This window comes from Erpetoichthys calabaricus, chromosome 8 (assembly GCF_900747795.2).
Source record: "Erpetoichthys calabaricus chromosome 8, fErpCal1.3, whole genome shotgun sequence".
Taxonomy (NCBI): domain Eukaryota; kingdom Metazoa; phylum Chordata; class Cladistia; order Polypteriformes; family Polypteridae; genus Erpetoichthys; species Erpetoichthys calabaricus.
The window spans coordinates 66,623,640-66,647,125 of NC_041401.2; the positions used below are offsets into that span (position 1 = coordinate 66,623,640).

General features: G+C 39.4%; 1 protein-coding gene across 1 annotated transcript in view; it reads left to right on the forward strand.

Moving 5' to 3' along the window:
• The window catches only part of LOC114656538 (EF-hand calcium-binding domain-containing protein 5-like), a 46,542-nt gene extending 26,402 nt beyond the window's left edge, over positions 1-20,140 (forward strand). Inside the window, exons 10-21 of the mRNA XM_028808182.2 lie at positions 630-841; positions 3,535-3,691; positions 3,780-4,057; positions 4,642-4,790; positions 5,514-5,742; positions 8,650-8,802; positions 9,405-9,511; positions 10,556-10,809; positions 11,379-11,608; positions 12,729-12,825; positions 14,737-14,935; positions 19,856-20,140. Coding sequence (XP_028664015.1) covers positions 630-841; positions 3,535-3,691; positions 3,780-4,057; positions 4,642-4,790; positions 5,514-5,742; positions 8,650-8,802; positions 9,405-9,511; positions 10,556-10,809; positions 11,379-11,608; positions 12,729-12,825; positions 14,737-14,915 — 2,045 coding nt within the window. The 3' untranslated portion in view covers positions 14,916-14,935; positions 19,856-20,140. The remainder of the gene's footprint in view (positions 1-629; positions 842-3,534; positions 3,692-3,779; positions 4,058-4,641; positions 4,791-5,513; positions 5,743-8,649; positions 8,803-9,404; positions 9,512-10,555; positions 10,810-11,378; positions 11,609-12,728; positions 12,826-14,736; positions 14,936-19,855) is intronic.
• Positions 20,141-23,486: the final 3,346 nt, after the last annotated feature.

Consider the following 23,486-nt stretch of genomic DNA (forward strand, 5'->3'; position numbering starts at 1 on the left):
AACTGTGCGATTGTAGAATAAATGTCAAAAATATGCATCTCAACCAGCTTGGCGCAATGTCACTTGGCAGACTGTTTGATAAGACTTTAGGCATGTGATACCTAGTGGCATAGCTGATAACTTCAACCCACTCCAGTGCTACTGTCCGATTCTGGGAATATTTAGGTCCCTCCTTATTAGAGTATCCTTGTCAGATGGACTGAAATATCAGTCTTAAGGATAAAGAAGAGGTCCCCAGTCCCTAAAGAGCTCACATGTGGACTGGATATAGAATCATTTCATCTCTGTCTCTCCTTAATAAAGAAATAGACTGATGAGATGAAACTATGAATTGTTTCCTCTCCATATTTACCTATATCAAAAATGGAGGGTCACACAAATGCATGTGTTTCCTTTACCAGTCACTGCTTATTGTCTCTTCTATTGATTATTTTACAGCTACAAGTATACAGATAAAGAAAATTCGTATTAAAGTGGTATAGTGCGGCGCCAAGGCATCCATTTTTACATGCAATGTTACATGCAATATAATTTGACCTTTCACCTGGACAGAAAGAGAAAGATAGACTCCACCTGCCTAATGGCAGCAGCAAACAAATATAATCCTATACACTGTATCCACTCCACAGATCTTTTATCTCCTTTGGACCAAAAGAGCTGGAGAGAAACAGAAAGGCTGAGTGCTTTTAATCATAGTACTGTGAATGAGACCCAGTTCCTTCTGCTTCTGGACACTTTCCTGAGGGACACTGTTACAGCCGGGACAATGAACCGCCTAGCGGGTTATTTGAGAGAGGGCTACAAAGAGACAGAACAAGAAAGGCTTGACAGACTTGAGCGGGTGAGTAAATAAACATTCACACAACAAAACCCTTGTTATGTGTGGAGGTAACAAATTGAGTTTATTAATATGTAATGTATTTAGCATTTAATGGGTGGCACTGTGGAATTAATTTCAGCTGTATCGGATTCAGCGGGTTGGATAATGGATGGATGGATGTAACAGTATAACCACGAATTCAAAAGAAATCATAAATTTTCCTTTGCTGTGATGGTGCATGATTTTAGGGTCTTGGCTTCTCTTGGTATGTGACCACAGATACATGAGACATCATTACAGTCACTCTGTTTAAGGCCTGTCTCTTTTCTCGATCATTGTTGAAAAGAGAAAATATTTTTGCCGGAAACAACTTTTCTTTCAAGGATGTTTTTTGACTTTGGATTTGCTGTTACTTTAACCTGATGCTCATCTAATTCATTTGTTTTAGTTTCTGATATCTTAGACCTTTTGTGAATCAAATCCTGCCTTGTTCAGACTACACGTCTTCATCTGCCCTTAAAAAAGACCCCTACTTAAATCTAATAACTATACCTACTGTAACAGACTGCCAGAGTCCTTGCCCGGCCAGGACACCTCTTCAGTGAGAAGACCGGGGGAGCAAGCGTGGGCACAACATTACCTCCCCCGGGACGCTAGATGGCAGCCCCCATGGATTGTAGCGGTACCTCAGACTACCGCAGGGCTTCATGGGAAATGAGGTTGGATACAGCACTGTTGGGATCTGGGGTGCCGACAGGGTGTGCTGCAGGGGTTCCTGAGCCACATCCACAAGTGCAGGTGGAAGTGGGGCAACGAGCACCTGGAGCACTTCCGGGTGACTTATACAAGGGGCCAGCAGACATTACTTGGTGAGCCAGACTAGGGAGGAGGGAGACAAAGCTTGCCGAGGAGGAGAGAAGAAGAAAAGGAATAGAGAAGGAAAGCATTGTGCAGTGTTGTGCTTAGTGGGACTTTGTGTGCCTGTGGGAAATGGGGAAGGTGTTGCCCACAGGTGAAGAAAAAAAATAAAAATATTTGTGTTTTAATAAGTGTGCCTCCTGAGTCTGTCTATGTCGGGTTGGGTGGCTGGCATGCCCCCTAGTGCTTCTGTCACACTACCTTTTCAGTTTAGTCAAATGATTGAATTGCTTAATGATAACCTGCTGGGAGCTGGATATCTTTTTTTATTTTTGTATAGGGCTCTTCACTGAACGTAGGCCCAGAGCAATGTGCAAGTACAGATTTTACAAATTACTAAATACATAATTAATACACATAAACACACAGATTTATTAAAACACCCAGAAAAGAAAGTAGAAACTGATTAATGCAAATGGAAACCAATAATATCTGTCCATTAATTAATTTTTGAACTATAGCAAGTTGATAACAGATGAAAGGAAAACAAAAATTCCAGTCATCAGCATCCCTGGAGAAAATAAATCACTGCGGGGTCCAAGGTCAATTGTAAGAGAACAAATCAAAGGCAAAATCAGACACAGTCACATTCCTAGTGACCTCGGTCAACTAGCCAACAACCCCATACTGGGAATTCTACCGCAGAATCTGTGGTGGGCTGTCCAATCTGATGAAAGAACCTTTCCATCCAATGTTTCCAATGCTCCCAGTATCTCAGATGACTTTTCCATGGGCAGAAGAACAGTTTGGAAGTGAAGTAGTGGCACCAAGTACCATATCAAGATAGCAAAAATACCTGAAATACCTGACTCTGTATGGAGTTTGTGCATCTCCAAAATGTCAGTGTGGGCCTTCTTTGGCTGCCCTGACTTTCTTTCCAATCCTAAGTAAAGCCATGCTTCCTTAGCAGGTGACTCTCGGATGACATAGAAAGAGTAAGTGGGAATGTGCCTTGCATTCAATGGTGCTAAGCTCCACTAACAAGGCTTTAGTGGAAAATGAAGATGCACTGTGATGAATACTCCTGAAGTTTTGAACCACAATGCCTCATAAAGTACATTCACACAATAACATACAATAAGAAGGCATCTGCAGCTCTTATTTTAATACCGCGTTGTCCAGTTGTATGATGCACAGCTATTTATTGAATAGAAAGAAACAAAATCTTAAATAATCAATATGGCATCCATTCTGGATCTCCAGTAATCTGTTTAGCGTAAAATATCAATATCCAATTGTTAAATTGTTATGTCACATGCATTCCCAGCATTTAGCTAAAGTAATGTTGGTCCATCCATCATTTTTAAACTGCTTATCCAGCTCAGCGCTGGATGAAAGACAGGGAGCAAACCCTGGTGGAGTGCCAGTCTAACACAGGACACACCTACAATCATCAACACTAAGTCAATTTATATCTTTCCATTAAATAAATATACACTTCTTTTAGGATGTGGAAGTAGAATTTTTTTTCTAATATACCAACCTTTATGCAATACCTAGCATGACATATCACCATCATTCAGTCTATCTCATATGATTTATGAATGTTTAGCAATCTGTTTATTACAACACATCCATTTCCAGGCCTATAGTATGCTTAATTTGTCTACAAAGCTGCATTTTATATCACAACCTATCAACATTTAATAATCTTTTCAGCCAGCTGTGTAGATTTCTAATAATAAAATTCACAAGATCTGATTGCTCCAGTAAATAATACAAAGCACTGTGTGACTCACCTCCAGTGAGAAATGTAATCAGGTACAAACATAAAGCTGTACATTGTTTGTTTATAGGCCCAGAGGGAGGCTGTCCTGGCTCAGTGGAGAATTGCTGTGGATGAGCTCTTTGATAAGTGGGACAATGAGGGCAGTGGGTTCCTGGAACAAGAGGAAGTGGAGAGAGTGTTGAACAACTACAAGCAAGGGGCAGAGATAGCAGCCATGAAGAGAGGTGCGGAAATGGGAGAATAGTAGGACAAAACAAAAAACAGTCATCACATGGCTCTCACTCATTGATTGTGCTCTCTTTTTCTCTGCAGCATGGAACAGCCTTGCCAGCCACACTTCCATCCTGTCCCGTTCTCAGTTTCATTCTCTCCTTCAAGCAGTAATTTCAGAACTACCCCCTGAGGGTGGAAAAGACAGTGGTTTTCATGGATTATTGGGTTTCCTGACTGAAAGTGTGGAAAGGTCTCTGGCAGAGAGGACCAGAGGGTCCACACGCAGAAAATGGCTGATGCAGATCCAGAAAGCAGCCCAGGCCGTTGGCACAAGTCTGGAGCCTGTGTACCGTGCTGTTTTCCAGTGTTTGTACAAAGTGAGCTGACCATCAAAGAGTTGGATTCTAAAATATTAAAAAGGGAAGAATATCATTGCAAAATAAGAAAAGGAGTTAGAGGGAAAGGTAGTGAAATATGATTTGTTAAGTAAAATATGATGAATGACAAGCATGTGATTTCAAGTCAGATCATCGCTGTTGCCCAGTTTTGCTATCTGCTGCATTTGTGCAGCTGAACTGAATAACTGATGAGTTAAGGTGAAACAGACTACAAATCGCCTGTAGCATTTGATTTTTTTCTTTCACAGCCCACTCAGTGCCCTAGTAAACCTCTTGTCCTCTTTGCAATACAGACTGTCTGAAGCAAGAGTTTCCCCAAACATCATTTCAATGTGTTTTAGAAGTCTTAGTATTCTTCCTTTAACAATGTGTAGTAATGCCATTGACATTCAGTGAGTTTTCAAACTATCTGTGGTAAGTGTTTTGTTGTGAAGTTCCTTTAAGGCATTAGTAGCATGATCAATAAGCCCATTGTTTTGAATTCTAGAAGTGATGGATATTCAGTGCAGTAGTAATTCTCATCTTGATGCAAAAACTTCTTCATTTTGACTTGTGGTTGGCAGGATGCAGAGACTTATGGAAATGGAAAGAACATTAGTGCCTCAATAGCTTTGCTTGAAGGACCAGATCGTCTTCGCTATGTTGCCTGCACAGCAGCGGATGCCCCATACGTACTGAATAAGGAACTCAGGCGTGAAGATAAAGGAGTGAGGTGTGGCTGAACATTATGAGAGAATTATTATTATTATTATTACTTAGATGCTGCTTTTATCCAAGGCATATGAAACAAATGAGTAAGTAGGAGAGGTACCCACTGTCCCCCAGGGTTGAATAAAGTGCAAGTGAACCCAAACCCCTCGAAACCAAACTTTTTGCCCCAAACCAAAGTTTTACTGGCAAAACCCAAATTTGCATGTCACAAAAATAACACTTGGGAGCCCCTTACTAATAAAGTGCAGGTTCAGTCATTAAATAAAGTTTTCAGGAGGAAAAATTTCAAAATGAAACATAGCCTGTGGTCTTCCCCGTACAAACAGGGAATCTGTGCAAAGGTTGGCAGAGATAGATTCAGCACTGTGGATTTCCATATCAGACAAATACACAGGCACACAAACACACATTAGTCTTTATATATTAAATCAGAAGGTGTAAAACTCACCAGTAACAAAGAACAATGTTCAAAGTGGAACACATGAAATGTAGTATTATAATTCAATCTAAATCAGTGCTGCTTAACAGTTCATTATGTTGGTGCAACTGCAGATATGCAGGAGGACAGAAGAGAGAATAAAGGAAAACATTAAAATAGATATTTTTATCCCTTGCTTGAGCTGAAGTAGACTTGGGGACATTCAGCACAAGAAACAAAATGCAGAATTATTGCATTTATTTACCCTTTAAATTCTCATTTACTCTTTTGTACTTTTCTTGGTAGCTTTGCTGCATTGGATCAAGGAAACCCTGTGCATATCCCTCGAGTACGCCTGCACGGAAATGTTCACTTCTGGAACACGTCAAGGTCTGAATCGGAGCGGAAAGGTTCATTCCTAGTTTTGCCACTTAAAGATGCCCATGGAAGATCATTTGGGGTCATAGGCATTGACACACTGAGAGACACAGAAGAAAGGAATATTTTCTGCAGGCATGAGATTGAATTTTACCAAGTGAGATTTCAATCTATTATTTTCATACTTTGATTCAGTGTGCTGGCTACCTGCCTTGCTTCTGCATCTTCTGTTGTACTACTCAATCCTTTCATTCTCTAGAAGTCTTTTCCTAATTTCTATAGTAGTAGTAGCAGTAGTAGGAATTCCTAGTCATAGTATTGTCAGGTGTACTGAGCACAATGAAATTCTTTTTCTTATTATTTGCACGTTTAACCAAGCCAGCCACAGGAGATGCACAAACCATTGTGTTTCTTCGTGCCTGTCCCAAGCCCAGATAAATGGGGAGGGTTACATCAACAACAGACAACAATACAAATTTCCATACCGGATCGGTCGAAGGAGGTGAGACAGGCACTGGGTGGCAGTGAAGAGTTACCAGACAGCTGGGAAACTACAGCAGATGTAGTAAGGGTGACAGCAAGAAGGGTGCTTGGCGTGACATCTGGAAAGAGGAAGGAGGAAAAGGAAACCTGGTGGTGGAATGAGGAAATACAGGAGAGTATACAAAGGAAGGGGATGGCAAAGAAGAAGTGGGATAGTCAGAGAGATGCAGAAAGTAGACGAGTACAAGGAGATAAGGCGCAAGGTGAAGAGAGAGGTGGCAAAGGCTAATGAAAAGGCGTATGATGAGTTGTATGAGAGGTTGGATACTAAGGAGGGAGAAAAGGACCTGTAATGATTGGCTAGATAGAGGGACCGAGCTGGGAAAGATGTGCAGCAGGTTAGGGTGATAAAGGATAAAGTTGGAAACATACTCACAAGTGAGGAGAGTGTGTTGAGTAGATGGAAGGAGTACTTTGAGAGGCTGATGAATGAAGAGAACGAGAAAGAGAAGAGGTTGGATGATGTGGAGATAGTGAATCAGGAAATGCAATGGATTAGCAAGGAGATAGTAAGGACAGCTATGAAGAGGATGAAAAATGGAAAGGCTGTTTGTCCAGATGACATACCTATGGAAGCATGGAGGTGTTTAGGAGAGATGTCAGTGGAGTTGTTAACCAGATTGTTTAATGGAATCTTGGAAAGTGAGAGGATGCCTGAGGAGTGGAGAAGAAGTTTACTGGTGCTGATATTTAAGAATAAGGGGGATGTGCAGGACTGCAGTAACTACAGGTGAATAAACTTGATGAGCCACAGCATGAAGTTATGGGAAAGAGTAGTGGAAGCTAGGCTAAGAAGTGAGGTGATGATTAGTGAGTAGCAGTATGGTTTCATGCCAAGAAAGAGCACCACAGATGCAATGTTTTCTCTGAGGGTGTTGATGGAGAAGTTTACAGAAGGCCAGAAGGAGTTGCATTGCGTCTTTGTAGACCTGGAGAGAGCATATGACAGGGTGCCTCGAGAGGAGCTGTGGTATTGTATGAGGAAATCAGGAGTGGCAGAGAAGTACGTAAGAGTTGTACAGGATATGTATGAGGGAAGTGTGACAGAGGTGAGGTCGGCGGTAGGAGTGACGGATGCATTCAAGTTGGAGGTGTGATTACATCAGGGATCGGCTCTGAGCCCTTTCTTATTTGCAATGGTGATGGACAGGTTGACAGTCGAGATTAGACAGGAGTCCCCATGGCCTTTGATGTTTGCTGATGACATTGTGATCTGTAGCGATAGTAGGGAGCAGGTTGAGAAGACCCTGGAGAGGTGGAGATATGCTCTAGAGAGGAGAGGAATGAAGGTCAGTAGGAACAAGACAGAATACATGTGTGTAAATGAAAGGGAGGTCAGTGGAATGGTGAGGATGCAGGGAGTAGAGCTGGCGAAGGTGGATGAGTTTAATACTTGGGATCAACAGTACAGAGTAATGGGGATTGTGGAAGAGAGGTGAAAAAGAGAGTGCAGGCAGGGTGGAATTGGTGGAGAAGAGCGTCAGGAGTACTTTGTGACAGATGGGTATCAGCAAGAGTGAAAGGGAAGGTCTACAGGACGGTAGTGAGACCAGCTATGTTATATGGGTTGGAGACGGTGGCACTGACCAGAAAGCAGGAGACAGAGCTGGAGGTGGCAGAGTTAAAGATGCTAAGATTTGCACTGGGTGTGATGAGGATGGATAGGATTAGAAATGAGTACATTAGAGAGTCAGTTCAAGTTGGGCGGTTGGGAGACAAAGTCAGACAGGCGAGATTGTGTTGGTTTGGACTTGTGCAGAGGAGAGATGCTGGGTATATTGGGAGAAGGATGCTAAGGATAGAGCTGCCAGGGAAGAGGAAAAGAGGAAGGCCTAAGCGAAGGTTTATGGATTTGGTGAGAGAGGACATGCAGGTGATTGGTGTAACAGAACAAGATGCAGAGGACAGAAAGATATGGAAGAAGATGATCCGCTGTGGCAACCCCTAACGGGAGCAGCCGAAAGAAGAAAGATTATTTGCACGTCCAACCAACATGGAACATGTTGATACCCTCTAGAACCATGATAAATGAGACTGTATTAAAACACATAAGGGAAGTATGGTGGTGCAGTGGTAGTGCTGGTCCCTCACAGTAAGAAGACGGGGTTTGTGTCCTCACTGAATAGAGTTTACATGTTCTGCTTGTGTCTACATGGGTGTGCTCTGGTTTTCTCCCAAAGACACACAGTATAGGTGGATTGGCAATACAGTACTAAATTTGTTCTAGTGTGTGGCTGAACTGGTGTGTATGTGTGTGTGTGTCTGTTCGCCTTGAGATGGGCGATTGCCCTAATTCACAAACATTGACTAAAATGGCAGTGGCCATAATCTGAGACTACTGTAAGGAATATGACCTGACAAAATTATAATAAAAGTAGATACGTCACTAAGAAAATCTCTATTGGGAAGAAAAAAGTAAGAATAAAAATCAAAAAGTCTACACAATCATGTAGATGCTTTAGTAGTATGTTCTTTTTTCTTCTTTACTTCTTTATTACTATCTAACTTTATTTTCGTGCAGGGAGTTAGTGCAGTCTTCAGTTCGGCATTCCAGTTTATAGTCACCAGAAGAAATATTCTCCGAGTTCTGGACAGTGCCTCCTATTGGCTGCACTGCAGAGTCCCAAGCATGCGCAGTCTCACTACCTACTTGATGGAAACCAGTGGACAAGTAGTAAGTATCCTTCTGAAAATGATACTCTTGAGATATCAAGTGTTTCATAAATCTCAAAAACAATATAGAATTCCTTAATAACTTGTTTTGATGTCACTTTATCTGACCTATAGCTACATGATTAACCTATAGAGAGGCTATTTTAAAAATTTAACTGATAATTTAATTATAATTTCTGATCAAGTGTAAATGTGTGGAGTATGGAGTAAATATTAATAAAATGGACAAATGCTCTATTGTAGGCTTTTGTAGAACTTACAGCAGGCAAATTCCAATGTGTGCCTTCATAGAACAACTACATGCTTTCTCTTTTTTATTTTGGCATTTGCAGATCAACAGAACACCCTGGACTTTGCTACCTACATTTATTTAATATGGCCGAGGAAGATGAACCTGGAGATGTAGTGTTTTGCTTAGTAATCAAAATGTTCACATTTCTACAGTATCTGCTATGTGCACTGACAGCTGCTTCTTTTTCTTTCAGAATAGAGACAACCTTAGTTCCATATTTTAATGTACATTCTTAAAAGTCCTAGGTAAAAGCTGATTCAGCAGCAGTCTATTCAGACCTTTTCAACCCCTACTTACATCTTCCTTTACAGGAATCCAGCTACTTACTGAAGAAGATGATGGTCTTAGATAACACAACAGGTCGCTCTAGACTGCTTACTCGACCAGCCCCTCTGCGTCGAAAAGATCATCTCTTCAGGTAGAGCCGTGTTTACAAACAGTACAACTGTGTTTTTCCAATCAGTCATCTGCCACATCCTCTCTCATTAAGAGAATATTTGGATCATACACTATGGAGCTTACAGGTGCTGGGGTGGCTAGTAGTACTGATCAAGTTAAAATGTGTTTCTTCTTTTATTTGGAGAATGACAATACTAGGAAGAGGTTCAGGAAAACTACTGATGATAAAATTTTAATATAGTTAGAATATACTAGTAAATGTGTCTAAAAAACATTGATTTTGTGGACAGACAGGTGGTTAGTGCTACCTACGTGTATTTTGTGGACTTTGTAAAGTTTATGATAATGTATACTGTTGTTTCTTCTGCAAAGTGCTACAAGGGCATGCGGTTCTGAGTGTCAACTTCGTCATGCTATCAGTCCCTGTTTTGATGGGTGAGAATTGTGTTCATATACTTGAAGTTAAGTTGCGTATTCAGTATGGACATTTGACTCTGCCAAAGGTTCATGGATAGAATACCAAGCTACAGCCAAGGATTGCAGAATATTTAGTTCAGGAATATAATGGTTTCAGTTTTGTTGTCTGCAAATTAAGTTTTTATGATCTCTGGTAAGCACCTGGTACAGTGTTTTATGAGCAGACTGGAAATGCTCACCCAAAATGACAAATTCTAGTACTTTGAACCAGGAAAAGAAGACCTAACAAAAGAGCGAAGTACAACATTAATAGTAGGGATAATGAAGGGGGTTATTAACCAGGAAGTAGACAATCAAAAATAAGATCAATGAAACTCATGAAACTGGGCAACAGCTCAAATTCTAAAAGGAGAACAACATTTTTTCTTACCTAATATACATTACCTGTTCACTAAACATAGTAGGTTGTTTGATGTTTTAGAGATGTTGAAAAAAAGCTTAGACATTCTTTTTACCATATTGCCATCTTAAGTAGTATTTTTGTAATGTTCTGACAAGGACAAGTGGAAAGAAAATTAGTAAACAAGTAATTTCCCTTACAGGTACAAGAGACAGCAGTGATAATTTCAATCTTTTTCATTTCCAGAGACTATCTCTTCAAATGTTGCGACAGCTCAGAGACACTTAATTGCATGGCATATGGGGAGTGGCATGTTGCGGTACCCATGCGTGACATCGATGGACATGCCCTGGGTGTAATGGATATAGTGTTCAGTCATGAAGGGGCAATGCAACCTCATGAGCGGAAAGATCTTCAAGAGATGGTTCGTGTGACTCAGATGGCCTGCTCTCAGCTATTGAGAGAAAGCTCTGGCATGGCACGTCAAACCTCGTTGCTGGGTGAAGCCTTATTTATTTGTTTTGTGGAAGCTGCATTATGTCAAACACTCATTTGAAGTGTACAGCTTAGGAAGTATGCTGAAGACTGGTGTAGCTTACAGTGGGCAAGTGGTGGAGCTGCCTTGGGTAGCATAGTCCAGAGGATGGGCAAAATTAACAATTCCTTAATCAAATAATTTTGTACCATCTATGCTCCAAATATTTTCAATGATAGCTGAAGACCCCATCTATTTGTGCCATACTGCCACCCTGAAATAGATGATAAAAGTGTTTAGCTACAGTGCCACCTGTCACTTCTGTAAGCATCTGAAAAGAGGGGCAGAGCAGGACTAGTAAAACAATGACTACCTTGAAACCCCAACCCTGAGATAGGACTCATCATCAGAGACAGTGTATTGGAAAATTATTATCACTCACTCCAACAGAAAAAATATCTATACCACTTGCTCAGTGGAGACTACTATTCAAACTTACAAGCTAATCAGTGCACAGGGCAGTAAATACTATTGTAAACTATCTTTTGCTTGTTTCTCTACTGTTTTAAATGATCTTTTTCTCCCTCTTCACAGAGGCTGAGGGAGCAGGTGGGGAAAAGCGTGTGGGGCTGCTCTTTCTTCGCTTCATGCTTCAAGATCTGCGGAGCTGCATGCGCCATCTAGACCAACGTTCCTTTGCAGAGCTCAAGAGTTATAAGGAGCCACCCAACACTGTACTGCAAATTGTACGAGCTGTGCTTATCATGCTTAATCCACAGTGGGTGGAGACAAAGGAGACTGACAGCTGGAATCAGTGCCGACTGGTAAGTTGGCCTCCATCCTACACCTCAGTGTTCAACCTTAAAGCACCTCCTGGTTAAACCCTGGGAGAAAGAAAGAAAGAAAGAAAGAAAGAAAGAAAGAAAGAAAGAAAGAAAGAAAGAAAGAAAGAAAGAAAGAAAGAAAGAAAGAAAGAAAGAAAGAAAGAAAGAAAGAGAAAGAAACTTCAGTATTCTAAGAAAATGACTTTCTTTCAAATGTATCCTACTGTCTTAATGAAGTATACATTTAAAATAGGGCGGAGTGGTGGCTCTGAGGCTAATCCCTGTCATTGCCAAAAGAGATCCTACTCTGCTGGGCCCTTGAGTAAGACCCTTAACCTGTAATTGCTCCAGGGGCGTTGTACAATGGCTGACCCTGCAATCTGACCCCAAGGGGTATGTGAAAACTAACAAATTCCTAATACAATAAATTGTATAAGGTGAAATAAAGAACACAAAAAAAAAATGAAAAAGTGTATTATTGCAGGCAAAAGCAGAAATTTAGGAACAACCTGCATTTTGTCATTCGGGATGATTCCAATGATTTCAGTCCATGTCATCCCTTCCAGTTCAACTCTGCATGACCCCTGACTCATAATACATTATGAGATTAACTCAACATTATTACTTTTATTTCAGACAGAGAGAAGATACATGCCTATTTCAAATTTCTTTTTTTTTAATATATTCTCATACCATTCTGGGCCAAATAAGACCGAGGTCTCCTGTCTTTCCTTTTCTGTCTTACCAAGTTTGTGGACAAATGTGATATTATTAGGATCATTGAATTTTAACGTTGTATAATCATATTTCTCCATTGGCTCTTGAATCCCTGATGATATTTCTAAGGTATACATAAAACTAATATCTGATAAATGGTAAAACCAAAGGATATCACACATTTACTTTTATATAGGAAACCATTAAAACATTCAAATCTTAACAAGAGAGTGATTTAAAATTAAGAAAAGACTTAATTACAAAAGCAAATAGATACTTTTGTATTAACTCTATGATATTAACCTCCCATATCTCACTCCTTCACTCATTTTATGTGTTTTTCTCTATATCCTCCCTTTTCTTTATGTCACTCACACACGTTCTACTACCATTTTCCCCACAGAAGGTGAACAGTGATCTTATTCGAAAAGTTGCACTATTTGACCCAACAGCCAAATCAGTGAAAGTGGACTTTGAAAAACTTCAGCAGTGCATATCAGGTGAGGAGTTTACTCCAACAACTTCTAATGAAAGGGCTACTGCTGAAAATATATATCTAGTTTACATCTTGTCCCTCAACATTTTTTTAATATTGACTCTGGGTGGAAGAAGATCTGGAAAAGAAAATGTAGGTACTTGCAACAGTGACGCAATATTGATAATCATACTAATCTTTTAATTGAAACTTGTTATCACTCTCAACAAGAGCCATTCATTTACCAAAAATATTAATTCTGTATACAAGGAAACTCTTATCTTCAAGATTTCTTCTCTACAATATCAAGACGATCCATCCCTATTTGTGTGCATAAGACCAGCTCCTGGTCCAAGCAGTGGCCATGTTGACACTTGACTATTGCAGTCAAGCTAGACAGAGAACTGTACCATCAGACTGCTCTAACGCATCCAGAATATCCCTGTTCAGCATGCCTACAGCATTCTGATTTTTTAACAAGCTATGCTGTCACTTATCTCCTATTCCTGACTACTTATTGCTGCTAGCTATGGTGATGTATATTGCTAATGGCACTAAATAGAATAAAGATTGCTTGCTTCATTGTCCTGTTACTGCCCTGTTTAGCTGCCAGAGGAATCAGCTCATTATTAATTTATAAATGAATACTTGCACCTTACAGTCTGCTTTTTCAAGCTGTCTGAAAGTGCCATTGATGAAAGGTTGCAAAGTAGCTTGCTCCCTCTTCCCACCACAATGACAGAATAACCTCTCCACAATGCTTACAGCTGCTCAAACACTCCACACCTTTGGGACTAGAATGAAAACGAACTCCTTTGGACTAAACCTGCTACTGGCCACTAAATTCCAATTAGTGTTTTCAGTAAACTTCAGTAAAATTCAGCTGCATGTATCATATTTTGATCCATTTATTTTCAGTTGTCAGTTACTTGTTCTTTCTTGTAATCATTACAACGTTTGGCTGTTATCTGCAGGTAGTGAGATCAAGTAGATAAAGCACTGAGCAGTAAACAAGAAGTGCAGTTATATCTGCTGAGTCACCATGTGAGGCTGTGCAAGTTACTTCATTTATTGCACTCAAAATGAGTGTTTTCTTTTAAAACATTAGTTTTATGAACATTGTGATACTAAATTGTTGTTTAGTTAGTGGTTTCAAATTCATTCTATGATCTACTATTCTTTTGGATTGACATGTTGGTTTACTGCAATCACCAACATTTTTGGGGTAATTGCTTATTCCCAACAACCATTATCTAATTAGCAACACAAACCTAGGAAATATGTGTCATGACCTAGAATATATTTGAAGCAGCAACTCGCTCCACTTTGTACTCAAGATTCTGGATTCTCTAAAATATATTTTTAAGAATTTTCAGAACAAAAATTGCTTGTGCACATTCATTTTGCTTTTGATTTTTGGGTGACATTTCTAATTTAGATTTTGACTTCCCAGTTTTTCTGAGCCATTCTTTTAATTTTGGCCACGTTATCTACTTCTCCCATCTACTGGTCCATTGCAAATCATTTCTCTCTGCCTTTTACCATCTCTGGACCATTTTTTGTCACTTTTGGCAAAAGATCTGATAAATAAATATATGCCAATGATAATTAATTATTAAAAATAGCAGCCATTTAAAAATGAAAAATTTACATCAGGACTTAAGAGTGATATACAGCATGTAAAGGTCAGTATTATGCATCAAGGAAAACATTTTATTTATTATTTTTTCACTGTCATAAGCACAAAAGAACACAATTCTAAGAAAGAAAATAAAGATATAACAATATATGGTAACTAAAATCCCAAACATTATTGAGAATACTGTTGTATTTTCTTCCTTAAAACTTGCTCAGACGTCAGTTTTGTAATCATTTATACTTTGCTAAGTTGTATTCTATAAGGATTCCTTAAAGAGCTAATCTGGATTCTCGGCAGGTATTCCTCGTGGAGATGTGTGGAAACATGGCTCAGTCCCTGCAGAGTATCTTTACAACTGGGTGTCTGTCTGTTTTGCTTTGTTGGAACAAACTGGAAGGGTAAATCAAGGCAAAGGGGACACCCTCTGTAAAGGCCTCCCTGTAAACGAGATATCCAGGAAGAATGAGGCTGCATGATGGGAATGCTCTGTATTCAGGTACACAACCTTGCTGCTTCTGTCACAGTACATTTAGAAATTAGAAAAAATAGAGTTCCTTAAGTAGAAAATAATCAATCATGCAGAAAATGATACCACAGCTAACTCTGAGTCAAAGTTGTTACAAGTCAGTACAGTATCAACCTACAAGGTGGTATCGTAACAAGATTGTGAGCTCAGAGCTGGATTACATTACATCTGCTTTACCTCTTTTTGACTTTGACTTTACCAGTCTGTACATTCACATCTTTGTATTCTTGGGTGAGATTAACAGTGAGATAGATTTGACATTGAAATATGCATTAAGAACAATCTGGATCAAACTCTAAGTAAGAATGCTATGGGAACACAGAAATCTGACATCATCACAATCTTGGAAAGTGTACAGCGTATTGAAATTTTACTTAGTCAAACATCATGGAGGTAATATTGTAAGATACTGAAAGGATTAGCCCTTAAGAATGTATGAAGTTCTGGCATGGTCTGACGCTGGTGAGATAATGCTACAAGACATATTTTTGATGTTTTGTACAATTTACAAAAAGCATTAACAACAGGACACTTTAGAAAGCACATCAGAATATAATTCAATTCAACAAGACTACAAAATAAAATGCTTGATCATTCAATAATATCAGAAATCAAAGGGAAACAAACTAGGTCTGTCAAAGTTAAAGTGTTAACACATGAAATTAATATCAAAGGTATATCTGGTAGTTGAGTCACGGCAACTGGACTTCGTTCTTGTTAGGTCCAAACAGCTTCTTCAGTCTGAGGAATGTTGTTAAAGACCACAATTTATCCTCCAGGTTAGTTTCACTTCACACCTTCCCTGAATAGGCTTTTTGAGTAAAACAAAGGAAGGGGAAGGTGTTAGTAGATGTAACAGTCACACCTTTTAACAGCCCCTGAAACTAACCTGGAGGATAAATTTGTGGTCTTTAACAACATTCCTCAGACTGAAGAAGCTGCTTGGATGAGCAGTGAAATGTATCTACCTAACAAGAACGAAGTCCAGTTTCCATGACTCAACTACCAGATAATTTCACCTGGATGACTGAAAATCTTCACAGACATATCAAAGGTATAATGTGCTGTTTTTCTAAATTGCAGTTTGCACATGTGACTTAATGAAATCCCAATGAAACCTCCTAAGGTGGCTAGGGAGCAGCCCTTCAGAATGGGAAACTGGCTAATATAACTTCATTAAATGTCCAAAAAATTATAACATGTAGTCTCACAAGAGGAAGGATCTGTCAACCAAAAAAGAATCTTTATAAATAAAAAGGTTTATTTAGCAAAAATGCTTTGAAACAAAGAAAGCTCTGAGGAGCACCAAAGGCACAAAATTGATTGCCTTAAAATAGGCAATCCAGTAGCAAACAAATTCCACACTCAGCTGAACTTCAGCTACATTGCTCAGTTTCACGGTGCTTCTGCTGTCTCTCCCACCACCATTCTCCAGCTCCAAGTTTATTGCCCCTGTCAAACTGAAGTCTTCCAGTGCTCACATTGTCTCTGCGGGAATAGCTCCCTCTTGCTCCACACTTCATTGAGCACATCCATTCTAGGATGGAGGCTGCTCGGAAACCACACACCAAGATCAATGACTTCCTGTGAAAGAGAGGGTCTCAGGTGAGTGCTATCTTTCTCACTTTCTCTACCCACATGAGAAGTCAGCACAGCATGTCTGCTTTTCTCCTTCATGTCTGGTCCCCCAATGTTGCAAGATATTCAGTTGTGGTGAACATGTTTTTTGTACCATCATTTTCAGAACAATTTTAGAAATTGGCAGACTAAGACTGAAGAATATACAATGAGGAACAAAGAAACATTTTATAAATTACAAACATGTTTCTAACATTGCATTTTAGTTATATTAATATTAATTAAGCTATTGTTTCAGATCGAACTTCCAATGTTTGGTAACCTTCATCCTTCCTTAAAAAATAAATACAGGAACAGTTTGAACTTAGAAGCCACAGTGTGCTTAAAATTTATCAAAACTGGAACCTGGCATTGACTATAGTGACCCCGTAAAACAAAGACGTTCAGCATTCACAATTAACTTTGAGTTATCTTCCACTTTTTTACCTGAAGTCATATGTAACTTGCGTAATACTTTTTCTGTTTCTTTTGATCTGGATTCATATGTAACTGTATATTTTTTGTAAATTAAAAATATGCAAATTGTAGTCTTTCTAATATTTACTCTTTGTCAAAACATGCTAGTGTTCTTACATTAAAAATAATTGAAAAAAATATTCAATGTATGTAAGAAAAACTCAAAAACCATACACAACCACACAAAAACTGCTGCAATCACTTGTTGTTCTTCTTTTTCTTTCGGCTGCTCCCGTTAGGGGTTGCCACAGCGGATCATCTTTGGCTGAAATCACTTGTTAAAATCCTTAAATACAACAATGGGGATTGGGTAAGCGTTAAGATATCGCCAGTTTTGGTTGTGCCTAATAATAACAGTTTTTGTTTGTTTCCTTGCATACCACCTAATAGTTTAAGAGTGAAAAAAATGATGGTACTGTACATACTGTACATGAATATTTCAATTCTGGGAGGTGGTAAAACAAGAAAGAATGCTGAAAACACCTGACCGACAGATATCACACGGCATTGCGTCACATATGTGTCAGCAGTCTGCTATACTTAAGCATTTGCTTTGATTGATAGGTTTACTTTTATACAAAATCCTGAAGTGTGACTGCTGTTAGCAGTAACTGAGATCCAAGATCATGCTCTGCATTGGCTTTATATAAGTGGGGCCTATGACCAGGTGGTACAACATTTTGGGCGGCCTTAACTTAATGTTTTTGAATCCCTGATCTAAGCTATTCCATTAAAGATGGCTGAGAAAAATGAAATTTATGATGGCTGCTTTTGATTTAAAACTCTTACAGATGTTTCAATGGACAATATTGTTGAAACTTAGTGCAGGCAAATCGATTAGGCTTACCACTGATGTATGTTTCCACTGTGTGACAGACAGAAGCTTTGTCCACCTCTTGAACCCTCAGGTACCACTCTGAACACCAGGTAAAAGTATAAATATTCTTTATTTTATAAGAATACCGTGCACAAAGCACTCTCCACACCCCACTCATATAAATCAAACTCTCCAACAAACCAATCCTCCTCGCCCAGACACTTTGCCACCCTACCTCCCAGCTCAGCTCAGTGTACTGGGCTTCCCAGAGTCCTTTTATACACCCTGACCTGGAGGTGTTCCCGTTCAACAGTCCACAGTTCCTTTTCCCTTCCGGGTCAGGGTAAACAGTCCTTTTCTTCAACCCGGGAGCACGTCGTTTCTTCCTGTCACATGACCGTGACGTACTCCCGGGTTATAGGGCACATGCGAGCCTACGAGCCCCCCTACAGCGACACCTGGTGGCCCCCAAGATATCCAGCAGGGCTGTGTATAAAAACTACATAGTCCATGAGGCCCTGCTGGAACTCGGGGCATGTCCACGCTGCTGGGAGAGCTCCTCCTGGCGGCCTGGGGGTGAGGGCCGGAGAAAGAAGCCGGCAATCCACCACTACTGTTAAAAACTCTACAATTAGGCAGCCAAATCAGTAGCAAGCCACAATTCATGAAAATACAACTCCATGACTGAAACAAAGCATAAAGCATTAGCTGCTGCTACATATTGCAAAATAGATAACATCAAAATGCAGACCTCTAATAATACTTGAAGATACAAGGCCGAGAGATGTTATTCAATAATTTCTAACAATTATTACATATTGCTTTAACATGGAACAATTTAGTCATATATCACGATTTTTATATGAAAGTCTTTGTAGTCTGACCAGCTAAGAAGTTCTACAGTAGTGGCATTCACAAGGTACTTCTGGAGACTGCTGAATCACCTTGGTTAAATATGCAATTAACTGAGATTAATCAAGTCATATTTTGTGATTGATTGCAATTAAAAATTGTAATTGTTTGACAGCCCTAAACCAAACAATGAAACAAATCTATAAAGGGCCTGACAAATTAAATAAATGAACTGAATGAGGAGGAGGAGGTTAGGAGCACACTCTGATACAGCGCATTGCCGCACCCACCACATGACAAACCAACTCAGGATCCCAGATTAGGACCCAAGTGCAGCCATGCAATGGGTGACACCTCAGCACCACACTAGTTCAGATGGAATGGAACCAATGTGAGGTTTTTTTATGGTGGCTGAAGTGGCAATTCTGCCACCACCCCCCGAATAGCCATTAATTGATAGACAGTAAAGTAGAATCAACACCAGTACATAGATAAAGAAGAGTCTGTTCAAAAAATTAATACCGCTATAGCAGAAACAAAAGGCAAAGGACTTCATGTGTAATCTGTCATTTTAACATGAATGTCCTTATAAACAGAGCTATGTAGAGAATTTCACAAAGTAACAGCCAACAATCCTAACAAAAAATAAATAAATCATTCAAATCTAACAAGGGATTGGAGTACCAGGAAGGTTGAGGCAAATGATATCTGGCAGACCAGGCCAAGATGACAAGTAGCCTGGGACATTTACTTTAACAACTTTATAAATACACAATAGAAATTTGAAAATCATTCAATATCTGAAAGGATGCCAGTGTAGTCAAGACAATGTTTTCTTCATTATATTTTGTCCAGATCAGGGTAACATCTTAAGCTTATTTCAGTATGTTAACAATTGGGGAAGAAATCTCAGAATATAGAACTGCAGTAACCCAACCCTTCAGTGGTTTCACAGGGGAGGAAAGGAAAACCTGCACTGCCTTATAGGCACTATTATAGAATATTAATATGGTAAAACATGCAAAAGCTGAAGGACAATAAAACACAATGGTCAAAAGCATGTAAAGCTTTGATAAAAATTATGAATCAAACTAACTCACTTTTTCCACCTTTGATTCTCAATTCAGAGAGCAGTGTATTTGTGCACATACCAGTCAGCATATGGCAAATGAAGATCTAAGAGTACAATAAGCACATGCCCTGCAGTGACCTGGCAAGAGATAAGGGATCAAGAACTAGCAGGAGAATGATAAAGCCCCTTCAAACAGACCACTCCTAAGGAAACACACTGGAGATCGGCCGTGCATTGACAAAGGAAAGAAAGGCTTGTGTCTTTGCTAGATTATTTTCCCCAATAGATTGTATCTTTTTTAATACACTATTGCATTTTTTCAATAAAAACTGAATATTAACATTGTGACTCTTTGACTTCAGCTCTTTTCCTGTTATTAATACGATGTGTCTTCATTTTATACAGATACACAAAGAATTTTAGCCAGACGTCTTATGGTTAAGGATGGCATGGTGGTGCAGTGCAAAACATTGCTGCCTCAGATATTTTGTATCCTGGGTTCAAATCCAATGTCTGCGTTGTCCATTTGTCTGTGCATGTCCTCCAATTGACCGCATAGATTTTCCTCTCACATCCTCAAAGATGTACAGATTAGGTTACTTGATGATTCCAAATAGACTAGCAATGAGCTGGTTCCCTGTTCAGGCCTGTTTTCTACCTTGTGATTAGTTTTGGCAGGACAGGTTCTGGCACTTTGTGATCCTGAGCAATTTTAGATACGTAATTGTAGTGAGCGTCTTTTTATGTACAGTAAATTGGAGTTTCGGAGAGTTAAGACAGACCCATTCTTATTTGTCCATGTACATAAAGATTGATGCTTCAGGACTGCACAAAAAATGCTCTATTTTTATCCACTTATTTTTAGTTGTTAACATGACAGTGATGTCATAATTTGCATCATTTTGTAAGATTATTTTTAATGGGCACCCTCTTCTGGAGTATTTGTATGCATGCTGTCATTTTGTGCATCTGATTTTCAAGGGTGCCACCGTTTTATATGTCTAGTTGCTATGATGCCACGTGTTTACTACATTATGTGAGACTCAGGTTAAAACCCAATTTGTCTCCCCTTTTGCAACATCCCTAAATTTCTGACAACATTTTCAGTTTAATTAAAGTGGTCTGTGAGGAGTTATATGGAAAAATCCCAACGGTCATGACAGATATATTAGTGCTGAAATCATGTTGAATATTAAGTTATCTATAACCCAGGACCTGATTCTATCTTTGTTTCTCATGCATTTGGATGCCTCTGATCCTGGCCCAGCTAACCCTGGCCTGCATTTACACATTGTTAATAACACATTCAAATTCTAGCTGTTAGGAATAGACAGTCTGTGCCAAGATAATTATGAATAATGCGACCAGGAGATTAAAAGAACTATACGGAAGCAGAAACAAGCTCAAAGTCAAGGAGAGGCAGAGGTCAAAACCAGTAAAAGTGAAAAAATAGCAAACTAACTAGTGTGACCACCAGGGGGCACACCAGTTCCCCAGATACCCGACACAACAGATACCAGGCACAAGTCCAGCACAACACATATTTATTTAGATGTCAGAAACTCTTCCCTTTCGTTTCCCACTTGCACAGTACAGTCTAAATCGCTAGTACTGTCTATAAAACAGCACACAACACTTTGTCTCTTCTCTCTCAGTCTTCTCTATTTCCGCCTCCACTCCTCCACTCCTCCTTTCATCCTCTTCCTCCTGACTCTGGTTCCCTGAATGAAGGCACCTGGGAGTACTTCTGGTAGCCTGTCAGCATGATCTGGAAGTACTTCCAGGTGAGGAGGAAGCCCAACATAGTAGGGCTCTGCAGCACCTGCAGAAGCCCCTGACTACACCCATAGAACCCAACAGGGATGTACAAAACTCTAACACCCAGGAGGCTTTGTGGGAATCCAAGGCACCTCTGCAATCCAATTGGGCTGCCATCTAGGTGATTCAGGGGAGATTATTTTCTATGCTTATTCTATTCCCTGGTCTTTCTAGTATCTGAGCGTCTCAGCCAGGTAAGGGTCACGGCCGTCCGCCACAGTAGTTTCTTGGTGCAAAGATGGAATCAATGTCAAAAATCTGACCAAAATTCAACAACTAAACTAACCAAGAATAAAACCCTAACCAAACAAAACCTGCACACATACAGCAAAGATTTCTTTTGAAAATACAAAATTAGGATAACCAGAGGCTATGCTGCCATCTTTATAAATGCAGGCAGTGATGATCTCACTCACAACAAGGCCAGGATCATTTGACTATAAAATGGACGATCAATACACAACAAAGGTGGCCGCCAAAATTAAATGTGAGCTCACACCTTACCAAAATGGCAGGTAAAAAATTAAAAATAAGCAAACATAAAAAAGTCCACATTAAACTCAAAATGGCACATGAAATTAGTTTGTGCATGGCACAGCGGCAGAATTGATGGTACATGAAATTAGTTTGTGCATGGCACAGCAGCAGGAATGAAACACCACTAGAAATTTGTTGACAGGTAGAAATCTTCATTTAGCATTTTTATCACAGTATAGCACATCAGGAAGCTAACTTTGTTACTTGTTGCAAATGAGACACGGATTGTGGGGAGTGGAAATTCTGTTACCTTTTGACACTGCATGGTATATGAAGGTACAAATGTGGAGATGGAAAAAGAAGGCAAAAGCAGAAGCCAAGGCGGTTTTACATTAACATAACAAAAGCAATAAAGTGCTGGTTAGGATAAAGGTGCCTGCTCAGTCCACACAGGCTTCAACATGCTATAGCTAAATTTAAATGTTCACATACAATTAAGTAGCATTATGGCCTACATGTCCTAAAACTGATTGTGTGTTTATTGAATTCATATAAATGCCAAATAAATACATGTGTATTGCAGAAAATGCATGCTATAATAATAATCATAGAACTGGAATGGCAATAGGAGTCTGGCTACGTTTGTTTTATTAAAGTTAACATTTGTGTTTTTCATTATCATATTTTGCATTGTGTGCAGTATGATTTAATGACATAACATTTCATTTTTTTCTTGTCAAAACTTAAAATTATTGGTTTTGAAAGGGTGAGTACAATCTTATGTGTGGTTATGTGTAGAATGTTCATGTATGCATGTTATAAATATTAAATGACTGAACAGCTAAAAATAACACAGAAATACAACAAATTAGGAAAATGAAGTACTACAAATGAATGTTGATTATTTAAATGTTGCCAGGACAAAGAGCTGCCAAGAGGAAATACATTTGTGATGTACTTTAATATATACATGCAGCTTGTAGGTAACTTCCAGTCTATGATAATCGGTGCCTGAAGTGGGCTGGCATGCTCCAATTTTCTGTTTTTGCTTTACCAGCACCAGCAGTAAGTGTATGTTTGCCGGCACTTCTCACAACAGACAACCCCCAGCCTCTGAAACTGTTTTTATAGTTTCTTTGGACTTTGAAGGGGACTCTCCCAACACCCATTCCAATCCAACTCGCCACTGCTTTCCAAAGTTATCTTTAGATTTGATCATGTCTTCAGATTTTTATTCCCCCACTCCTTCCATCGTAGAAGAAGCTGATAAAACAGAGCACTAACAATTATTTGTTCCACTTTAACCACTGATGACAATAACAGTAAGATAATCCTGGCTTAACCATTAAGGAAAACAAACTCACACTTAGGGCACCAAAGGTACTGTAAAC